At 22.3% G+C, this 21273-nt stretch overlaps 5 protein-coding genes across 5 annotated transcripts; 2 read left to right on the top strand and 3 right to left on the bottom strand. All coding sequences in view use genetic code 6, as the record gives it.

Moving 5' to 3' along the window:
* Positions 1-1177: 1177 nt before the first annotated feature.
* Positions 1178-4848, bottom strand: TTHERM_00077400 (transmembrane protein, putative; the record flags this gene model as incomplete). Its single annotated transcript, XM_001015681.3, has 6 exons — positions 1178-1578; positions 1693-1922; positions 1982-2091; positions 2147-2842; positions 3064-4338; positions 4486-4848. The coding sequence occupies 6 exons, from the start codon at positions 4846-4848 to the stop codon at positions 1178-1180; spliced, it is 3075 nt and encodes a 1024-aa protein (XP_001015681.1).
* A 1696-nt stretch (positions 4849-6544) lies between these two features.
* Positions 6545-7981, bottom strand: TTHERM_00077410 (hypothetical protein). The gene is made up of 4 exons (XM_001015682.3): positions 7796-7981; positions 7519-7628; positions 7233-7251; positions 6545-7101 (listed from the first exon to the last, which is right to left on the bottom strand). The coding sequence occupies exons 1-4, from the start codon at positions 7912-7914 to the stop codon at positions 7095-7097; spliced, it is 255 nt and encodes an 84-aa protein (XP_001015682.2). The 5' UTR covers positions 7915-7981; the 3' UTR covers positions 6545-7094.
* Positions 7982-10150: 2169 nt separating this feature from the next.
* Positions 10151-10705, top strand: TTHERM_00077420 (C-Myc-binding protein, putative; the record flags this gene model as incomplete). The annotated part of the gene is made up of 4 exons (XM_001015683.2): positions 10151-10162; positions 10221-10342; positions 10463-10586; positions 10676-10705. 4 exons carry the CDS (start codon positions 10151-10153, stop codon positions 10703-10705), a joined length of 288 nt encoding a protein of 95 aa, XP_001015683.2.
* A 734-nt stretch (positions 10706-11439) lies between these two features.
* Positions 11440-12972, top strand: TTHERM_00077429 (zinc finger, C3HC4 type (RING finger) protein). Its single transcript, XM_001471291.2, has one exon. It carries the CDS (start codon positions 11719-11721, stop codon positions 12286-12288), a length of 570 nt encoding a protein of 189 aa, XP_001471341.2. The 5' UTR covers positions 11440-11718; the 3' UTR covers positions 12289-12972.
* Positions 12973-13354: 382 nt separating this feature from the next.
* On the bottom strand, positions 13355-19861 carry TTHERM_00077430 (EGF-like domain protein; the record flags this gene model as incomplete). Its single annotated transcript, XM_001015684.2, has 6 exons — positions 13355-14871; positions 15178-16533; positions 16600-17050; positions 17966-18094; positions 18150-19192; positions 19384-19861. 6 exons carry the CDS (start codon positions 19859-19861, stop codon positions 13355-13357), a joined length of 4974 nt encoding a protein of 1657 aa, XP_001015684.2.
* Positions 19862-21273: the final 1412 nt, after the last annotated feature.

The raw sequence follows: 21273 nt of genomic DNA on the forward strand, positions 1-21273 counted from the left end.
CAAATTAATGATAATCTATTAATTTCACAGAGATTTTCATTTACAAAAGATGAAGTAACAAATTCATTCATCATTGAACATAAGAATATTTTAAAAGCTTACATATTAATAAACTAAAACAGAATTTTAATTAAATATCTTCCAAAAAAAATATTGATTTTTCATTCATAAATCGAAATTGAGCAATTATTGAAGACGCAAAATATATCACTTAAAACCCTTTTAAATTCTAATAATAGCTCCTAAGTATTCAACTTTATTTTTTTGATTTATTTTCTTTCAGGTTTTTTTTGATCTTATCCAAAGCAAAGACTACTAAAAAATTAGTTTTATTATTTGTAAAAAATGATTTGAATTTTATTTTAAAAAGTTTGAAAATAATTATTTTATAAATTGATGGAATATTAAAAATATTACAGAAAATTATGTTGATTCAAATAAATATATCTTGTTTAATAATAATTTCATTTTTATTTCAAGATAATTAGTGAGAAAAATAAAAACATACTTTGAAATAATATTCATAAGATGTTTTTATTTTAGTAAATGCTAAAAATATTAATGAAAATTTTAGTTTTTTAGAGAAATTTTATTAAAATTGTTTTGCATTTATAAAAAATAGTAAAAATGATATTTTTGATCTCTTTTTTTGAAATTATAGTTTATAAGATTGAAATTATTTAGATTGCAAACTTAAATTAAATAAATTTTTGAATTTAGTTTTAATAGACATAATAAAATTCTGAAATCAAGCTTTTAGAATGATCTCATATTAAATTAAAAAATTAATAAAGAATCCAAGAAATTTTAAATGATAATTAAAATTATTTGATTTTTATACCTTATAATTGAAATATTAAGATATAAATATAAATCCACATCCAGTAAATTATAAAAAATTAATAAGTTTTTGATATTATTTTAATGAATGATATGAGATAAAAAGCTTTGAAAATAAATGCTATTTTTTTATATAGAATTCTTTTAGTTAGTTTGTACTTAAAAAAATAAATTAAACCTAATAAAAAATAGTTTATAAAAAAATAATTTTTAAAATAAATATTTTTTTTCAAACTAAAACAAAAAAAAACTCAAATTTTACAAATTATAAGCAAATTTTTGTATTTGATAAAAAATTTTGATTTAAAAAAACAATAAAAAAGAAAACAGTGATTTTTCAATCTTATTTTTTAGAAGACTCCTGCTTTTACTATGTTGCATTCTCATAAATTTCTGAAGAGTAGAAGTATGTAACATTGCTAGGATCTTAATTTTTAATATAGTTGTATCTATCATTAATTGTTTCATAAGCAAAGCTCTTTACTTAAGAGCTACTAATAAATGGAAAGAGAATTTATTTCTTAAATTTTTAAAATCTTTGTTAAATTCTTGCTTGGAAGTTCTTTAGTGAGCCCTCTCCTTTAATAGCATTAGAAATAGAGTTAAATTACTACTTTTTGACAGTTTAAATTTCTATTCTCTTGTCCAACTCATTTATAGGATAAAGAATGTTAGGGTCATTAAATATTGCTATTAAAAACTTCTCTGTAATAGATTTGAAATCATTTTCTTCAATGTCTTATTATATAAATAAATAAATGTAATTAAATTAATAATATATTTTTTTTAGATAAAATTAAATTGTTAAAAATAAAAATTTAATATTTTAAATTTTGAAATAGAAAGATTTACCATATTTTTTAAATACCCAGCTCATTTTTCTTTATTCGATAAACTATCTTGACATACTCTCACACTCATAGAAAACTGCAGATAATTCTTCTTAAGTGAATTTTATATTACAGTTTGGAGGATTAGGATATTTCTTTTTCCTATCCTAGATTTGTTTTGACAAGATGCTTTGCAACTTAGCTATGTTTTAACTAATGAATTAACTGGAGCCTTATTGTAAGTCATAATTTCTTTATAAAAATAAATCAAAAATTAGATTTTTTTTGAAAAATATAAAAGTAAGTTTTACTTAAAAAGACTCCTAGAGAACTCTTCATATTCACTTTAAGGACCTTAAATTCTTTATCTTAGTCTCTCATTATATTCTTCTAACTCTGTGGATTCTAAGTGCGATCTCATCTGTTTATAAATTTAATAATAAATTAATTGTTTCTTGTATATAAAATATAATTACCAAAAATTTAACATCCTCAATATCCATGGAGTAGGAATACTATCTTGTAACTCCAGATCCTCTTACTTTCCAAGCAATGAAGGTGTCTATCTCGGGCTAACGTCCAATTTTTTTGGTTACAAAGAACATAATCTCATCACTTATTGAAGTCAAAATTTTTCTTAAGTAAGCAAAAATTACACTCAGAACTGCAATTAAAGGATGAATAAAAATCATGCTTATAATACTAACTATAATCTCAAATAGGCCAACAATTAAATCAAAAGAAGCTTTAACAATAGGTAGTCTTTCAAATGTCTGATATCTCAAATAATCATATGGGTAATAGATTTAGCTGTGTCTAGTAGGAGAATCAAAATCCCACACAAAAATGTGATACAGCCATCTAAAAACCAAAGTGATAGGTATCCAAAGCCAGCTTGTTATTGCTAAAGCAAAACTAAATAAGCAATTGAGTATTATTACAATAGGCATCAAAATGCCTACTAAGAATATAGCAACAAACAATAATCTAAATACATAGCACTCAATGTATTTCACACCTCTAGCAAAATTTTTGCCAAATAAACCTCTATCTGGTAATGCTTCAAAATCTTCCATTGTCTTTTTTATTCCATTTAACGTTGTTTTTAAAATATAAACATATGGATGAAAGTATCCATAGTTCTTTTCCTCTCCAGTCCTATACTCAACATACTAATTTTTGATATAAATTTATTTAATATTTTTGCAATTTAATTTCAAATAATAATTTAACATCAATAAAATTTTTTATTAAAAATCCAATATAAAAAAAAAAATTTATTTTATTTTAATCAAATTTTTTTATTTATTAATTTTCCTCTTTAATTAATCAGAAAAATAGAGAGATACTTCAAGAATAGAAAAATGTATTTTAAAAACATAAAATAAATTACTGTTCCTCTAGAAAAAGGCTAAGTATAGAATAGACTCTTGAGACCGAATTAGCCATTAATTAGATTTTAAGTTAGATTGATGAAGACATTGATTGTCCAAACTTTATATCTTAATACTTGCAAAACTACTCTCCAACCAAAAAAGTCAGTGTTTGTTTTGTACTCTTTACCATTTTCGTATTGATAAAAAGTTACTCCATTGTAATCTTTAGATTGAATGATTTTGTAGGGAGGCATATATTTTTAGAAAGTGCTAAAAACTCTGCAAGGAGTAGTGCTTTATTGTTGTATTCTTTTGTAGTTGTCATTGTAAATCTGCTTGAAGGCCTACTAAAATTCAGTGAAGCGAACAAATAGTATCACTTCGCTTTTTAAGTTGGCTTAAGTTAAATCTTTTAGTATTTTTTAATTGCAGTCAACTACTAATTTTTCAATAATTGGTTGCATTTATTCTTTTACCACTCTTGATTTCCAAAGTTCTACTCTTGACTTAATAGGGTGTTTTTCCTTAATCTCTTTAATTTTCTCAGCTTCCTTTTCGTTAATTTACTTGTTTAGTTCATAGTATTAGCGATTTGTAATCTAAGTTGCCTAAATCAAGTTAATTAAGTGCTACTAGACATCCTTTTCTTTGACATATGTGCCACTTTAAATCAAATTGAAAAGATAATTTTACTTTTCTTAAAATATCTCCATTAAGGCTTCATCCTCACTTTTATCTGATTTCTCTAATTCCTTTATTTTTTCGGTTTCGTATTTACTAGCCCACTTATCAAAATCTACGCTTAGCTAGTTAAAATCAGCAACTGCGTTTTAAAATTATTTAATTTCTTTTTCATCTAATTCAAACTTGGACTTATCTCTATAATACTAAGACTTAAATACGAACTCAAAGAAAGAAACACGCATTTGCTAATGGTGCTGCTTAAGAGTGGCTTTCATTCTCTCCTTAAGAATCTCACTGATGACTTGCTGCTTTGAGTAAATTTAAACTTTCTTTATACCAAAAGTTAGATTCAAAGCCTTTGAGAAGAGAGACAAAATTGTCTAGAACCCATCAACTAGATTTGGGTTTAAGATTTGTGATTTTAAAAAGTAATTTCTAGCAAATTTAGGAGTAATTCTGCATTGTATTTGCAATAATTAATGCCATGCCACACTAAGAGCCTACTAAAAGCTTTTTGTAATTTACTCCTCTCCTCTTATAATCCAATCATTTATTTTCCAAGTAGTGACCTGGTCTTCAGTTTGACCTTGCACTTAGAATTCACCTTTCTTAATTAAATTGAAAAAAATTGTATATTAAGTTAAAATTTCTGATAATTAATCAATATATTTTAATAATTATTATTGTATATCATTTTAGAATTTTTATTACCAAATTTAGATAGAATTATTAATAAAGTTATTAAAATAAATTACTTGCTTAATCTACAAGCATTGATCAGGAGTTAATTTTTTCATTTCGCTTGTTCCAATCTCCTACTTAGGTTAAAAGAACTGAATGGGAGCTTCATTTCCAGTAAACATAGTGGAAGGTAAGTTGAACTGCCAATTATTCACATTGTCCCATGTATAAAGGTGAGTTTCAAGTACTTTATCTATTTATTCAACAAGATTTTGGATATCTTTATTGCTTTTTTCAAGTTCTTTTCTGCTTGAGTGGTAAAGCTAAGAAGGCTTCACTTATGACTTAGTTGGTAGATTATAAACATTTTCGTCATCTAAACTGAAAGGAGCAATGTTGCTATCGCTTTATCTAATTAGATTTTTTTCCTCTTGCATTTATATTTTAGATGTATCTTCCTTTCTATTAATATTTTTTATGTTTATTATTAATTATAAGTAATTAAGATATAAAAACACAAATTTAATAAAATTTTGCGAAGTTTGTTTTAATAAAAAGAAAATATCGATTGAATGAATATATTTTTTCTATCAATGTTTAATATGTAAGATAAATCCTGAATTGGTGATGCAAACATAAAAACTGATTTTAGAAAAATCAACTATTTTTTTTAATATAAATTAATTAGATAATCACGCTTTCAAAACACTTAGCAATATCCTATTTATCTTTGGGGATATTTTACACTTTGAGATATGAATAACGATAATATTAACTTCATTATATACTAATTAATTAAAATAGAGCAAAATTAATTTGAAATATGACATGCATGCGTCATGATAAATAATGTGAATCTTTCTATATCTTCAACTTTTAAGACTTTATAAATTCTGGTTTGAGAAATTTCATAAAAAAAGAAAAATTAAAATTTTAGGTCAAAGATTAACAATTTATATTAAGATTATTCAATATCTATTTTGGTAGATGCATCTAATTGCATTTACTGTAAACTAAGTATTTTCACATTAACTTGCAAATAAAGTTTGATTTTTTAGCAATAGAAAATATCTTAATTACTAAAATTATCCTTAAGAAAATATTTCTAGATCTTTATTTTTTTAAAAACTTTAAATTCATTCAGTAGATACGTGATTTAAGTGACATTTTGAGAAAAGTAAAAATTAAAAATTATTTGACAAAATCTTGTAAAAATATTATTTAAATTGAGCCTAATTCTTTTAATTTACACTTGATGTTAGTAAAACTTAAATATTACTTTAGAAAAGTTTAATTTATAATAAGATAAAATAAAAAGAAAAATGGTATTTTAAGCTGATGATACAAAACTTATTTATTATTTTTTAATCAACATCTACTTATTTTTATTAATTACATTTTTGAATCAGGATAGTATGTTTGAAAAGATAAATCTAAAATATCTCAAAAACTCAAGAGAATCAAAAATAAGAAATAGTTTATAAAATTTGATTCTCAAAAATACTTCAAAGAATTCAAATATTTAATCAGCTAGATTATTGATAAAAATAAAATTTTATATCAATTAAATAGTATATTTTATATGAATTAATTCTAAACTTGATGAGAAAATAACTATTTTATTCAGTTTTAGTATATCTTGATCTATTAAAAAAATCAAAAGGAAATTGAAAATATTTTAAATATTTAAAAAATATGATAAATAATATAAGATTAATATTTGTTTGTCATAAAATAATCCATTAAAATTTGACGTTAAAATTGAAAATAGAAAGCTATTTATTTTTCATAATTTTGCCTTTCAGAAACCACAGCTAACAAAATTATTAGTAAATCCTTTTTTAGAATTTAACTTATAATAAAAAACTATGTAAATAGTACAAAAAAATTTTGTTCCAAAAGATATAAAAATCAAATAAAAGATAAATTTTATTAAATGATCAAATTAAATAATGTGCTTACTCTTTCAATAATTATCTAAATTAAATTTTATTTTTAATAAATTTTTATCAATATGATAAAAGAAGATTTTTTAATCGAAATAAAATAATTTTTTATATTCAAATAATTTAAATTAGATGATAATTTTGATATAAATAAAAGTAATTTGTTAGAACATTTAATTTTTTTATGTAAAAGAAGCTTTTTAAGTTAATAATTAGAATGATTTACGATGACAAATGAAGACCAAGTAATAAACAGAGAATGTATATAATGAATTAAAATTATTGAGATTTAATCTAAAATTTAAATAATAAAAAGTTGAGTTGATAACAATTTCATCCAATATAATTGAATTTATTTTCTTAGTAAATAACTAACTAAATAAGATTCTCCTTTTGTATCATAAATTTAATTGATAAGATAGCTTGATACTTAGATATATTGTATCCTGTAATTTACCGATAGAACATAAATTAGTGAAGCACACACTTGTCAATGTATTCAATCTTAATATTAGTGAAAGTATAATTTCAATGTTTGTTTATAAGCTTGGAAGTCAGCTTAGTATTATAGTTAGGATTTAAGAATGCTTTATAGATAGTTAGATTGGTTGGTTGATAGATAGATAGATTTATAGATTGTTTAGTTGATAGATTGATTTGTTGCTTCATGTCATATACTAAATTAAAAAATATATAATAATATATTAGAGATGAGTGATTGATAGATTTTTATAATGTCAAATACTATTTTATTATTAAAAAAATTTATTAAATTCTTTCACTTATCCTTAACTTTTAAATATTTAATAGCTCTTGTTTGTTTTTTTATTTATTTATTCACATAATTTTTTATTAAAATAAATTAAAAATCTTACACATCGTCATCACAGCCAGCTAATTTGATATAAAAAAAATAGTTAATATAAAAGTGATTAAATAAATAATAGAATTGTGGATTAAAATAATGTTATGTATAAAGAAAGATTATAATTTGAGTAGAAAATTCTTGAAAGATATGTATTAAAATTGAATGATTTTTACATTAAAAGGCAATACATATCAAATTAATTAAAAATCCAGAAAAGAAAAGAAATAAACGAATAGATTTATCATTCTATCTATTAACTAGTTAGTTAATTAATTAAATAAATAAATAATTACCAATGCATTCAAGTTATTCAAGCATAAAACTATTAGAGAAGAATACAAATTCAGGATTTGCTTTGCTTAAAGTAGATAGCTGAGTTTATTTCATTGACATTTCGAAATTTCTATTAATTTAATGCAGGAAAATTAATTTTATACAATTGGAAATATCTTTAAAGTTTAAGAGAAATTAAGATGCATGCATCATAAATAAACATATTCAATTATAAATTTAATGCTTATAATTGCAATCAAAATGTTAAATTTAATAAAAAATGATGTTGTTTCTCACATGTTTAAAGTGCTTATGCTATATTTAGGCATAGAATATGCTAAGTTAACGCTTTTATTAAAATTTTGGCTCTTTTAAAAGGCTCTACATGAATTTGCTAAGCGGAATATCCCTCTCATTATTCTTACTATATATACTTTTCTTAGTTTATCTTAAATTATTTTTGACAAATTATTTATTTCTAAGATATTCTCAAAAATACCATTCAATTTATCATCAAATTAAAACTCTCAATTTTCAAATTTCATCTTTTTGAAATTCTTTATTTTATAAAGAAAATGCTAATTTGATTTACAAACAATTAATTTTTGCACATAAAATGTTAAAAATAAAATTATTTTTATTATAAATTACTCAAATATTTTCTATTATTAACCTATTATTTCCAAATAAACTTAATTTTAAAACTAATAAAGCATTTATTGAACTTAAGAAATTAAATTAATAGGTAAAAAATACTAAAATTGAGATTAAAATTTATTTTAGTGTATTTCTTTTTTTTTTAGTAACTAAAAATGTTTAAGACTTAATCGTTTTTAAATAAACTTTGAATTAGAATCGATTATATTAATTCTTTAATTACTTTATAAAATTTTTACTTTAAACTATTCTTAAAAAGTTATATTGCAATAAGATAAATATTTATATTAATAAAAATAAATACTAGATAATAGACTTAGCAAATGTTAATAAATAATTAAAAAATATATTATTTTAAAGCTAAATTCTTAACGATTTTTTTTTGATACAAAAATATGTAAATTTAATATCAATTAAAATTTGCTATTAAATTTATGATAATGACTAATGAGTTTTTATATATATTTTAGAAAATTGTAGTGACCACTAAAATCTAACAAAAAAAAAAATTAATTTATTAAATAAGTAAAAAATATTTAATTTATTACTTTAAATTTTGCCTTAAAATTTTTAAAAAGTGTTATTTTTCATTCATTTAATTTATCAAGCTTATAGATATAAAAATAATTAATAATTGTAATTAAATTTGTGAATAATTTGTATCATTTTTAAGCTCTTTCTTTAAACCACATTAAATTAAGTAATAATACTTGACTTAGTAGAAAAAGATTAATTTCTTTATCATTTAAATTTATTATTCTTAACATAAATAAATAAAAATGTTTCATAAGTTGATATATTTATTATTTCATTTATTGATTGGTTATCTTTAATAGTTCTTATGAAGGAAAAAAAATGAATCCATCATAAAATGAGTTCAAATTAAAATAAGAAAATATAAGTTTTCTCTTTAATTTAATTGAAAATATTATGAAGGTAGAATAAATATTTATAAAAAACTATTTTTTTATTTTCAAATCTATTTGAATATAAAATCAATTGAGATCAAATCTTAAGGAAATGTTATTAAAATTTAGTAATTAATTGAATATATATCAGATATTTCAAAATAAAATATTATTTGAAATAATATATTCGTTTTTTTTATTATTTTATCCCAAAATGTCTAAAAAATATATCTCAGAGAATGCTTTTTCAGTAAAAATAAAATCTAAAACGAAAAAAAGAATCAATTAAATTAATTTTAAAATATTTTATAATCAAATAAAAAATATTTCAGAAGGAAACTTCATTTTTATATTAAAGATAAATTAAAGACTCTATTGACCATTATTCACATAAATAACTATGAAAATTATAATATGATTGAATTGAATAGAATTCAATTATAAAGAATATTTTTTTCAGTAGATTCAGAATTTAATAGACTTCTGATCTTATCTCTATTTATTTTGATATAGACTTAATAAAAAATAATAGTAAGCTTTTTAATGGTGAAATTAATATAGTAAACTAAATACCAATTTTTCTGAAAGCTTAATAAAATAATTAATTTAACATTTTAAAGATATTTGAATATTTAAAAGGAAAGTAGAAATGATTATTTTTATAAATTTAAAACTGTTATGTTATTAATTAATTGAAAGATAAAAAGGGTTTTGCAAAAAAAAAGATAGATATAAAGAAATTAATTTACAACAATTATATATAATTATTATTATATGAAATAAAATAATCATTTGGAATAAATAAAAATTTTTTGTAATTTTAATTTATTTGATTTTTATATTAGAGATTGTTAATTGCATAAAAAAATAAATGCATTCATTCATTTAATCATTAATTTTTTAATTAATTAAGTGAGAGTTTATTAATATTTTGATGTATTGATAGATAGATAGATGCAAATTCTTTGAGTTTTGGAGTTTGATTTTTATTAGATTTTACTTGATTTTGAATATAATTTAATTGCAAATAAATACATTAATTAGAAAAAATAAATTACAAAAAGAAAAAGTACAAAATTTCATAAAAATGAGCTTCTAGGTAAAATAAATGATTTGATTTTTTAAATAGCAATTTCATAATTACAAAAAAAATAAAGACCACTGACTCTAAAAAGGAAGAATTCAGAAAATATTTAGAAAAGGCTGGCGTTGTTGACCAATTAACTAGAGTTTTAGTAGGATTATACGAAGAGCCCAATAAGCCTAATAATGCAGTTGAGTAAGATTTGAAAAATTTAAATTTAAAATGGAACTATTTCAGTTTACAATAAACTTCATTTTTAATCTACTTTTATGCAAATGGTGAAAATGGTTATTAATTTAATTATTTAACAAAAAGTTACATCAAGAAATATTTAGGTTCTCCAACCGACATAGATGTTGAAAGATTGTAAGTTGAATATGAAAAGCTTAAAGACGAAAATTTAAGATTAAAAAAGACAGTAGAAGAACTCAAAAAAGAAGTAAACATTTTTCAATTTCAGTTTTAAATAAGCTACAAGCAGTGCTTTTTCTAAAACTTTATTCTAATTTCATTTTTATATTAAAAAAGCTTGAATAATTGAAGCCTGAAGACAATTGAGAAGCATTCGAATAGTATAAATTACAGCATCAAAATAAAAATATATAACTTATAGCAAGGATCATTAACTTTAAAACTACACATCAAGCAACAAAGCAACCAATCAATAAATCCAATGCAATAGCTATGTCTATAAGAAACTCTCTTAAAAATGCATTTATATTGCACAAAGCTAATTAAATAAATAAGCAGAGTTCAGTATAAATGTTGTTAATTAGTTAGTTAGTTTGTTATTAAGAATTAGATTAATAAAAATTTCAAAATATATTAAATGAGTATTTTTTTGTTTCATCAAAAGCCTTGTATGTATCTGCTATGACCTTGTTATAATTATTTTAATTGCTTCTATCTTTAACCAAATTTCAAATTTTTTTCAATATTTTAATAAAAACACTAAGTTGAGAAAATATTTCAAGTCTGTCTTTAAAAATTTTCAAAATATTTAAAGTTTTTTCAAATTTATTTGGATTGAATGATGGATAATTTTTAAGATTCAATTCACCATATTTGTTAATATGCAAATAAATTATTAAAATTAAATTAAATATTTTTCTTCCATATCGAATAGTTTTTTAATGAAGTTTATACAGCAAGCATATAAACATAAACGAAATACATTTTCGTTTGTTAATTAATTTATTTAAAATCTATGAAATAAATTTTTAATCAAATATGGTAGGTAATTAATTGGGCTGAATTTTGCTAATTAAGTATTTTAAGATTATCTAAATAAATCCTTGTATATATGTCTAAATAAAAGAAACAGTATAAAAGTAGTCACAATTAAATATTACTATAATTTAAATCTTTAATTAACCATATTAATTAAAATTGCAATTTTAGAAAAAGTCTAGAAGAAAAAGGAAAGGAAAAGTAAAAAGAATTTTAGATTTAAAAAAATTGTTGCAATCTTTTTTCATAGAATAGCAGCAAGTTTAAAGAATCACTTTGGCATTAATTTATAGAAATTAGGGGAATAGTCAACATAAAAATCACATTATTTTATTATATAAATGATACTAGTGTTTCTTGCTATTTATATTATTCATGCATTGCTATTGATATTGCTAATATAGTACTTTTTAACTGATGCGATTATGTATTTATGCACTATGCTTTTCTACTCTACAGAGTTTTTGATTTAATTAATTTTACAGCTTTAGTAATGGATTGCCGGGGATCATATTATCCTCTAGCATTTACTCATATTTCCTAAAGATTATTTAAATTGGTATCTATCACCAGTCGATTTCATTAAGAGCAATTTTATAGGAAAGTATATCATAAAATTAGAGCATACGTACATCATGGTTACTCTTATTTTAGTCATATGCTTCCTTATCGATAATATTAGATCCTATAGAAAGTTATGCGAATTAGCAAAACATTTGGAGGATTTTGAATAAAGTTGTCCTATTTGTCTCGAAGATCTAATTACCCCAAATGAAGAGGCTGAAAGAATTAAGTGTGGTCACTTCTTTCACAACTCATGTCTAAGTAAATGGTTTATGAGACAAGAAGAATTTACTGTGAACCAAAATTACACCTACACTTGCCCTTGCTGTAGACATCCGCTTTCATGAGAGACGTCTATTACTAATTAATAATTTTTTGCAAATAATATATACTAATAAATTTACTATCAATCTAAATAACTAACTAACCAACCAACTAAGTACGTAAATATATAGCTAATATATAATTAGAGGACTATGATATATAAATATGCTTTTAAAATAGCTTTAGTTGCTTATTTTCAATCTCTCCATTATAAACTATAATCAACTTCTTTGTAAATCAAATGAAGAAACAAGCAAACAAACAAAAAATAATTGTACTCAATTTAATTTAAAAAAAGAATGAATAAATAAATAAAACAGCTTAAAAATGTCTATTGATAATATTTATCTTATCAATTATTAATTAATAAAGAACAAATAATTTAAAGATTTCCTTCTTAAATTAGTATGAAAAAATGTTTAAAACAAATCAAAAAAAAACAATCAAACATAAAAAATAAAAATATTTTGTATAATTAATTTATAAGTTATGCTCATTTTTTAATTTTTATTTGTTTTTTTAACAAATAATTAAAAAATTAAAATTACTTTTATAAAATTTTAATAGTATCTTGGTTAAATCTCTTAAATGTTAATGTTCATTTATTTCTGTAAAATAATTTACTCAATAAAAATCACTCTACTTATGTTAATATCAAAAATATAGCAAGCAAAATCTGTTTTTTGTAACTAAAATGTTTGGTTTTAAATAAATAAATTATTTTGAATTTGCTTTAGAAGAATAAACAAACTATCTAAGCTTTTGCGATATTTCTAAAAAATTTAGTTAAAATATAATTGTATTCAATAAAATTAATTATTTTGTTTACTAATATTATAAGCTATTAAAAAGTTTTTGAATTTTAAACTAAACAAATTTTAGTTTCCTTTTTATTATATTTTGAAATATTTGCTCTAAAATTAATTTAAAAATTTTAAATTTAATTAATTTGGTTTCATGAAAGTTTCAATTTACTTAAAATAAACCTAAATAGATTAGTTAAACATTTAGTGAGTAATTTTTTACAAATATTTATTATTTTTGAAGAATTAAGATTTATTTATTTAATTTTGTTTTAAATAAGTTATTTCATTATTTTATGGTAATACTTTCTCTTGATGATTATTTTGGAGAGATAAATTTTGATGAGTTATTATAAATAAGTGTTGGACTTTTTATTTAATCTGTATTGTCTTAATGAATTATATGTTGAATAGTTTCATCCTTTTTATCATTACTAATGATATTCAGTTCTTCAATTGGTTTTAAGTCTTTTTTAACTTTTACTATTGAATTTCTATACAGACACTTCATTAGCTGTAAATAGAATAGCTTTACTAATATGAAAACTGAATAAACAAAAAATAATATAAAGACACTTATTGTTGTAGAGAGGATCAATAGCGACATAAGCTTTTAAAGGAATTCATTATCTGAGTACGATACCATAATTATGTACATAATGTGCAATATTGAGATAATTGAATCTATTATACACATTGAGAGCATCTGTTATGGATATTTAAGAGGTTTTGCTACAAGCAAGTAAATGCAGTAAACCACATAGCTAAAAAGTTGCAAACTCAGTTATGCTATCGGATTTTCTGTAATTACAACACAAGAAATCGAAATGATTAATTTACGTAAAACAGTTATTTAAACAAAGTGACGAGTCATTACGTTATCTTACTTAACGTATTTATAAATTAAATATAATCTTAATTTATAATAAGGAATTTGATTATTCTGTATAGATTAAGTTTTAAACTTTGAAAACACTGACTTTTCTTCTGATGTTTCATTGTAAGATGATTAATTTTTTGCCAAATCTAATTGAGATGGTCTTTGATAAACTATTTTTTAATTTGAGAAATCAGCCCTAGAAGGTGCTCCATAGCTAGACGAATTGTGATTCTAATCCGTTTTACCTTTCTTGTAAGAAGATTGTTCGTTCCTAATAGATTTGTTATTTTCTACATCTGAATAATATTTTTTAGCAGATTTCACTTTGATGTTTCGTTGAAGCTAGTAAGTTAAATAGAGCGACATTACAAAAATATAAACTATTGAAGCCAATGCAAAAGATAAGTTAATGATGTTTTATGTTGTATCATACTAAGGAGATTTCAATTGCAAAAAAACCAACAAGCTATATTCCTGGCTACTAAGTAAAAATATGACAACAGGAGCAGAAATACAAAAAATTCTTCTTGCCTTTGAAAGAAAGTTACTGTATCGCTTAATCTTAACCAAAGAAAAAATTCCAGCTAAAAGCCAAATTATAAAATTTACTACCACAATCAAAAATGAATTTTCTAAGAAAGATGTGCTTTTATCATTCAGCTAGAATTTAACACTATTATCATCTGGAGAGCTTTGGCTTGGCTAGACTTCCTAAGGACTATCAAGTAGCCTCTTATTACTCTCATTATCCGAGCCAAATATATTATTAAATATTTTTACTTTTGAGAGATTTATTAATGAAACTGAATTTAAAACGCTATCCAATCCCATAGCTGGTTTGTAATTAACGTAAGATAAATAGCTAACACTCTAGCAAAATTCCATCATCATAATAAAAGGGATAGGATTTGAATTTATTACAGCTAAATTTTTAAAAAAAAAATATTTTTAATCACAAACAAGAATTCAATTTGAAATATAATAAAAATATTAATGAATGTTGGAAAAAAATATTAATTATTAACCACCCTGTTAATCTTATAAAATTAGTTAACCAATGGAAAATATTTGAAATTTTTTATTAGATAGGGTCTTAACAAATACTAAAATAATGTTTTTCAAAACATCGAATTTTTGTTAATATTTAAGAAATGATTGGTATAAATTTTTAAAGATTTAAACCCTTTTTTATGTTTAGAAAGATATTTAAAATATATAATTTGACTTACATGCAATAGATATTATTGATGTAGAGACTGAGAAAGAAAGTTAAGAAGTTTTAGCAACTATTTCTTGCACATTACTAAACTCGCACTTTTCACCTCCGTTGTCTGTGGTTTCTTTAGGGCAATCACAAATTCCTGTTTAATATTCAGTATTTAAAATTTTTAACTCTCTGTTGGAAGAGCAAGCCATGCATCCTTGATAAGATGTATTGGTGCAAGATTTGCATGTTAAATGGCATTTTATTGTATTAGTGCAATTATTGTTACTGTCTAAAGTATATCCTTACACGCATGAATTACAAATTTAATTTGAAGAGCAAGATAAACACCCCATAGGACATTAAAGACACTCCTAATTTTACTCAGAAAAATAATATCCCTATTAACATTAAATACATGAATGATTTGATGTCAAATCGTATGATGGAAAACATAGCTCACATGCTTAAGGGTTATTAGGCAAGAAGCATGTTTTACACGTAGAATCGCATTTAACACATTCTCCTAAACTATTTAATTAAAAGCCATCTTAACATTCCAAACATTATAATTATGAGCTACTTTATAAGATATCACATTTCAAGCAATTAATAGAGCATTGTATACATTACCCTTTTACTGGTACTTAAGAGTTTTATTTAAAATAAAATCCTGTTTAGCATGTTAAGCAACTATTTTTATCATTTAGCTGCAAACATGTTAAACATGACTAATCACACTCAGAAACACATTGATTATTTTATAATTAATAATTTTAAATGCATGAAGTACATTTTGTACTTGAATCTACACAATTCTGGCAAGGAGATTAACATTCTAAGCATTTTGATCCTTATAGAAAATATTTATCAGAACAAGAACTGCATGCATTGCTATTATTAGGCTGTGTACAAGTCTAACAAGATTGATGACAAATCATTTAGCACTAATTACCTATTAAATTATACCCTGCATCACAGTTAAGACACTATCCGAATTATTAGCAAGAAATACAAGGATAAATGCATTTAGTGCAAGTATAAGGAGGTGCTGTTTATTATGAAAAATAATTTGCTGAACATTAAACGCATTAAGTTGGGTCGTTTGGAGCTAAACATTTTTAACATGCTTAATCACAAATCAATTCACAAACATTTGTTTAAGAATTTAATTAATAATTTGGAATGCATGAAATACACTGGGATTATGAATTACTACATTCTAAGCATGGAGACTAACATTTTTAGCAGGAGGAGTCTTGAGTGTTTAAGAAATATCCAGGGTTGCAAGATGTACAAGAATTAGGAGAATTAGCTTATAAACAAGTAAGACACGAGCTATCACAAGTAGTGACACAATTAGAGCCAAATCGAATAAAACCTGTATATTAAAATAATATTTTGATCATATAATTTTATAATCTTGATGAATAAATAAATTAATAACCTTATGAGCAATTTATACAAGATGTAGGTGATTAAGGTTAAGTGCAAGTTTTACAAGATTTATCGCAAGTGGAAATGCATGTTTTGTATTTCTAACTGTAAGTATAAAATACATTTGGAGTGTTTGAACATAAGGTACATTAACTTTTAGTGCTCTAACACTCTAGACATTAAGGACTGCATTATTAGCAAGTATTATTTTGATCTAAATAGAATCCTTTAAAGCATTTAAGACAATTATTTGCTTCTAATCCAAAGCAAGTTGCACAACTTGAATCACATTTTCTATCAGTACAAGTAGATGCACCAGCATTATATATATAGGGAAAGTTACAATTTTAGCATTCCTATTAAGAAGGACCAGTACAAGCAGAACAAAACGGATGACAAATTTAGCACTTTTAGGTAACTGCATCAGCATAAAATCCTTAAGGACATCCAACATTACAAGTCTAAATATAATATTAATTAAAATTTATTTATTTTTTTGTTTTTTTATTAAAATATGTTGGGTATTTAAGTAAATAATTTTATCAAAATAATGATAGTTATTATTTTTAAAGATTTATATAAGTATATTAAGTGATTTTGTAAATTCTTTAAAAATTTACTTGCTAAGAACTATGCTTTTGGCTGTATTTTCATTTCATTTTAAAAAAAAGATTGTAAGTAAAATAAAAAATGATTAAGATTGTAAAAAATTTAATTAACTAATCTCACTCATAATTTTTATTACTTTTATTCTAAAATTCTGATAAAAGAAATATTTTTAAAAATTATTTGCATCTTAATAAAGAGCAAATTATATTGAATTCCATTAAATAATGAAATCAAAATATTTATAAATTAATAAAAAATAAATACGCGCTTGCTGCTTATGTTTTTTGAATGTATTTTTTATAATAATTTCAGTTTATTTTTTTTGAATCATCTACAGTAAATTCTCAATAGTTAAGGTGGATTTAATTAAGATATAAAATTCAAATTTTTAGAAAAATAAATATTTTAAGCATAGTTTTTGTAATGATTATTAATTTTTTTTGAATCCACGCGCTATTTAAAATCTAAATAAATAATCATTAATTATAGTTATTATTATTTATAATTTTATTATAAATTTAAAGAAAAAATATATGGAATTCAAAAATAAAAAGCAAAGTAAAATAAATAACTCATAAATTTTATTTAAAAAAGTTTTTTAATTTAAAAATAGTTTATTTATGTATTTGCTTGTTTGTTTTAGTTTAAAATGCTTTAGCTATAATAAAGTAAACTTATTTTAAGGATTTATCAATAAATTGCTTTATAAAGAATACCAATACTGTATTTTAGTGTGGGAGTAATGAAATAATTAATCAAAATATTACATTATTAGGATTTTAGTATTTTCCAGATCCACACTTTTAAACACATTAGTTGTTATCAAGGACATAATTTTATGGACATATAGCAGAGCAATCTGCTCCTACAAAACCATTCTAGCAGAAGCAAATACCCTATTTATTAAATATAAATTTCAATTTTGAGTTAATTTTTTAATAAAATCTCAACCTTATTGCAAAATCCATTATTACTGCAATTTCTAAGACAAGTTTCTATTATAAATGTACTACAGAATATTTTAAAATTTGAAGGACAAGTAAGTTATCCAGAAGTTCCCATTCCATTTTTCGAAAGTTAAATGACTTCGTTTGCATATGTGCAAGTGACTGTTTCAGTTCCCCATATCGTGACTTAAATTGTTGAGAATGAAGCATCACATGTAGATTTAAAGCATTTTACGTTTGTCGTAATAGAACCTCCTTATGTTTAGTAGGCATTTGACTTAAAGCATCTGGAGTTGACTCCAGTATTCATTCTATTAATCTAATCAGGTGGTGTTTAACTTGAATTTTAACACAAATTAACAATTTCGATTTAAGGCATGTTGCATTATGAGTTTGTTGGAATTGAAGGAGTTGAAAACCCTTATTAGAAAAAATCACAGGCTTAGTCAGCACCCTTATTGAATTCCAAAAAATTTTAAGCTGTTGACCTACAACTTTTCCAAATGAATTCGCAAGTTTCAGATTTTCCCCACCAATTTTCTGACACATTAAGCATATTTTCATTAATTGTATCATAGAATCCTGTATCTCTTAATAGAAATACTGTCATTTAAGTCAATTAAGATAATAGGTATAAAAAAGTATTTTCAGTCATTAAGTCATTTCCAACCAAATCAAATTCAAAATGAGAAACTTAATTATTTACAATTGGTTAATTTTCTAATATCATACCCTCTGAGTTAGAGCAGTCATAATAATTGTTAACAAAATATTTTAAGTTGAAAGATTAAATAATATGAGAGTTAATATTTCCAAAAGAATATGTAGATAAAAGTTAGCTAATATTATTCCCATAAGGAAGTTTACTTTTATTGTCAATCCAAAATGGAAAAAGTGTATGAGAAAATCCTAAGACATGAATGAATTAATGAATTAAGCTTTTAAAAATATTTGTTGTAACATACTCTGACGGGTAATAAAATTTTATCACTGAATAATTGACCTAAAAGACTGCAGCGACCGGATTAGGATCTACTTCACACCACCCTATTTATTAAATAGATTGTTTGTTTTTTTTTAAATATTTAAGTTTAAAATTAATAAATTATTTTATAGAATTTGTATGAATGAATATTTATTTGTTTATCTAAAATAATAAATTAATGCTCAAAGTTAATATTAAGTAGTACTATCTAAATAACAATTGTAAATGTAAAATAACTAAATTTTAAAGTTACAAGCTTATACTGGAGAAGCATTAGGGAAATTAGAGTCTATATAAGTTATGAATAAATGAAAGTCAGAGTTCTGAATACCATTAGTTATAAAAGAAGAAGGATATGTGTAGTTATTACAGCCTAATCTCTGAGAAGCATTTTTTATTGGGGAAGATCTAGGGACAACCTTTATGAAATATTACATGTAGAGTACTAAATTTTCTAACTAAGCTTGAATGAAAGAGCTAGGAATAGATTAATATTAATCAGGAATTAAACTAAAATCATAAGTAACCCTAATTGGCTATGCGTTAACACTTTAAAACTATTGATTTGGGTAATTATTACTATATTATGCAAAGAAATTTTATGGTAATATGGTGGAATAATCAATTGTATCGTGAGAACATTAGTGTGAGCTAATATTGGAAACACAAAATACGCAGGAATAGAGTAAGATTACAAAGAATTTAAGCTTTACTAAGTTAACAAAAGACATTTGTATTTTTTTTTTTAGTTTTCTATCTATGCTTGTTGTATATAGGAATGAATGAGCTGCTTTTTATTTAATATATCACTTACTTGCAATACTTTAATCAATATTTGATGGTTCTTTTTATTTAATTTTTTACTGTATTAATAATAAGTTTACTTATTATTAAAATCAAAATATAAGCAAATAATCTCCTTTTTTCTTATTTAATAAATAACTATTACTTGCCAGCTATTTCTACTTAGCCTATCAAAAAAATAACAAAAAATAAAGCCATTAATGAAATAAAAATATTAAGCCTTTTAAAGAATAAGAAGCGCAAATTTTTAGAGACATAAATTTAATAATTAAATATTATCTTAATCACTTTGTAAACTAGAATGTCTTTCTAAAAAAATGTATTTATTTTTAAATGTTTTTTTATTAAATAAATAATAAGAAATATTTGTAAATAAAATGTAAGTAAGAAATAAAATATTTTTTGTATGTTATTAAGTGAAAATTTTAATATAATATTAATTTGCATTTGCTTTGTCCTATCAGCTTTAACTAGGAAAATATAACAATAGTTTTGTGGGTATTTAATAATATTTTTATAATTCGACTCTCAAGTGAATTGAGTTTTATAGATTTGAAAATATTGTGTAATATTTAGGAAAGATCTTTTAACAATTATTACAGTATTTGAGTTATTATTAGAAACAATTAAAAGTAATTATTCTAAAAAAAAGTATGTAAATCAATGTAATTAATTATTAAAAATCAATTAAAATGACTAAAGATCTTTAAGAAAAATAATTATAACTGAGCAAAAATTTTTTCTTCTTATTTGGCTCCACCAAATAATATCTTCTAGTACTTATAATTTAATAATTAATTCTTATAGATATTACAAATCTAAATTAATAACCTATTTTTATATTTGTAAAATTTAGTAGAGAAACTATAAATTTGATATGTTTTGCTACTTAATTTTCTCTCTTGAAAAATTTTATGACATTCCATTTTTATTCCTAATTTACAAAGATTATAAATGTCTATTATTTTTTCAACTAGGTTTAGAAAAACAAGGTAGTACGTACATATTAAAATAAGAAAAAATATAGTAATAGTTCAACAATTTAGAAAAATATTATGCTTAATAGAGTATTAAATTAAGAAAAAGTTATAACTTGATTATTTTATCAATGAATTAGTAGTTTATTTTTTAATTTATGTGATATTTATATTTGTTACTCACTTTAAAAAATCTGGTACAATTAAATATTTATTACAGATTTTTAATTTTTTCCTTTTTAATAAGAAAAAATTTTAAGCATTCAAAAGGAAAAAATTCAAGCATTCAAAAGGAAAATATTATCAAGCAAATAAATTGCTTTAACACAAAATTAAATTTATTCAATAAAAATATTTTATAA

This window comes from Tetrahymena thermophila (assembly GCF_000189635.1).
Source record: "Tetrahymena thermophila SB210 genomic scaffold scf_8254650, whole genome shotgun sequence".
Taxonomy (NCBI): domain Eukaryota; phylum Ciliophora; class Oligohymenophorea; order Hymenostomatida; family Tetrahymenidae; genus Tetrahymena; species Tetrahymena thermophila.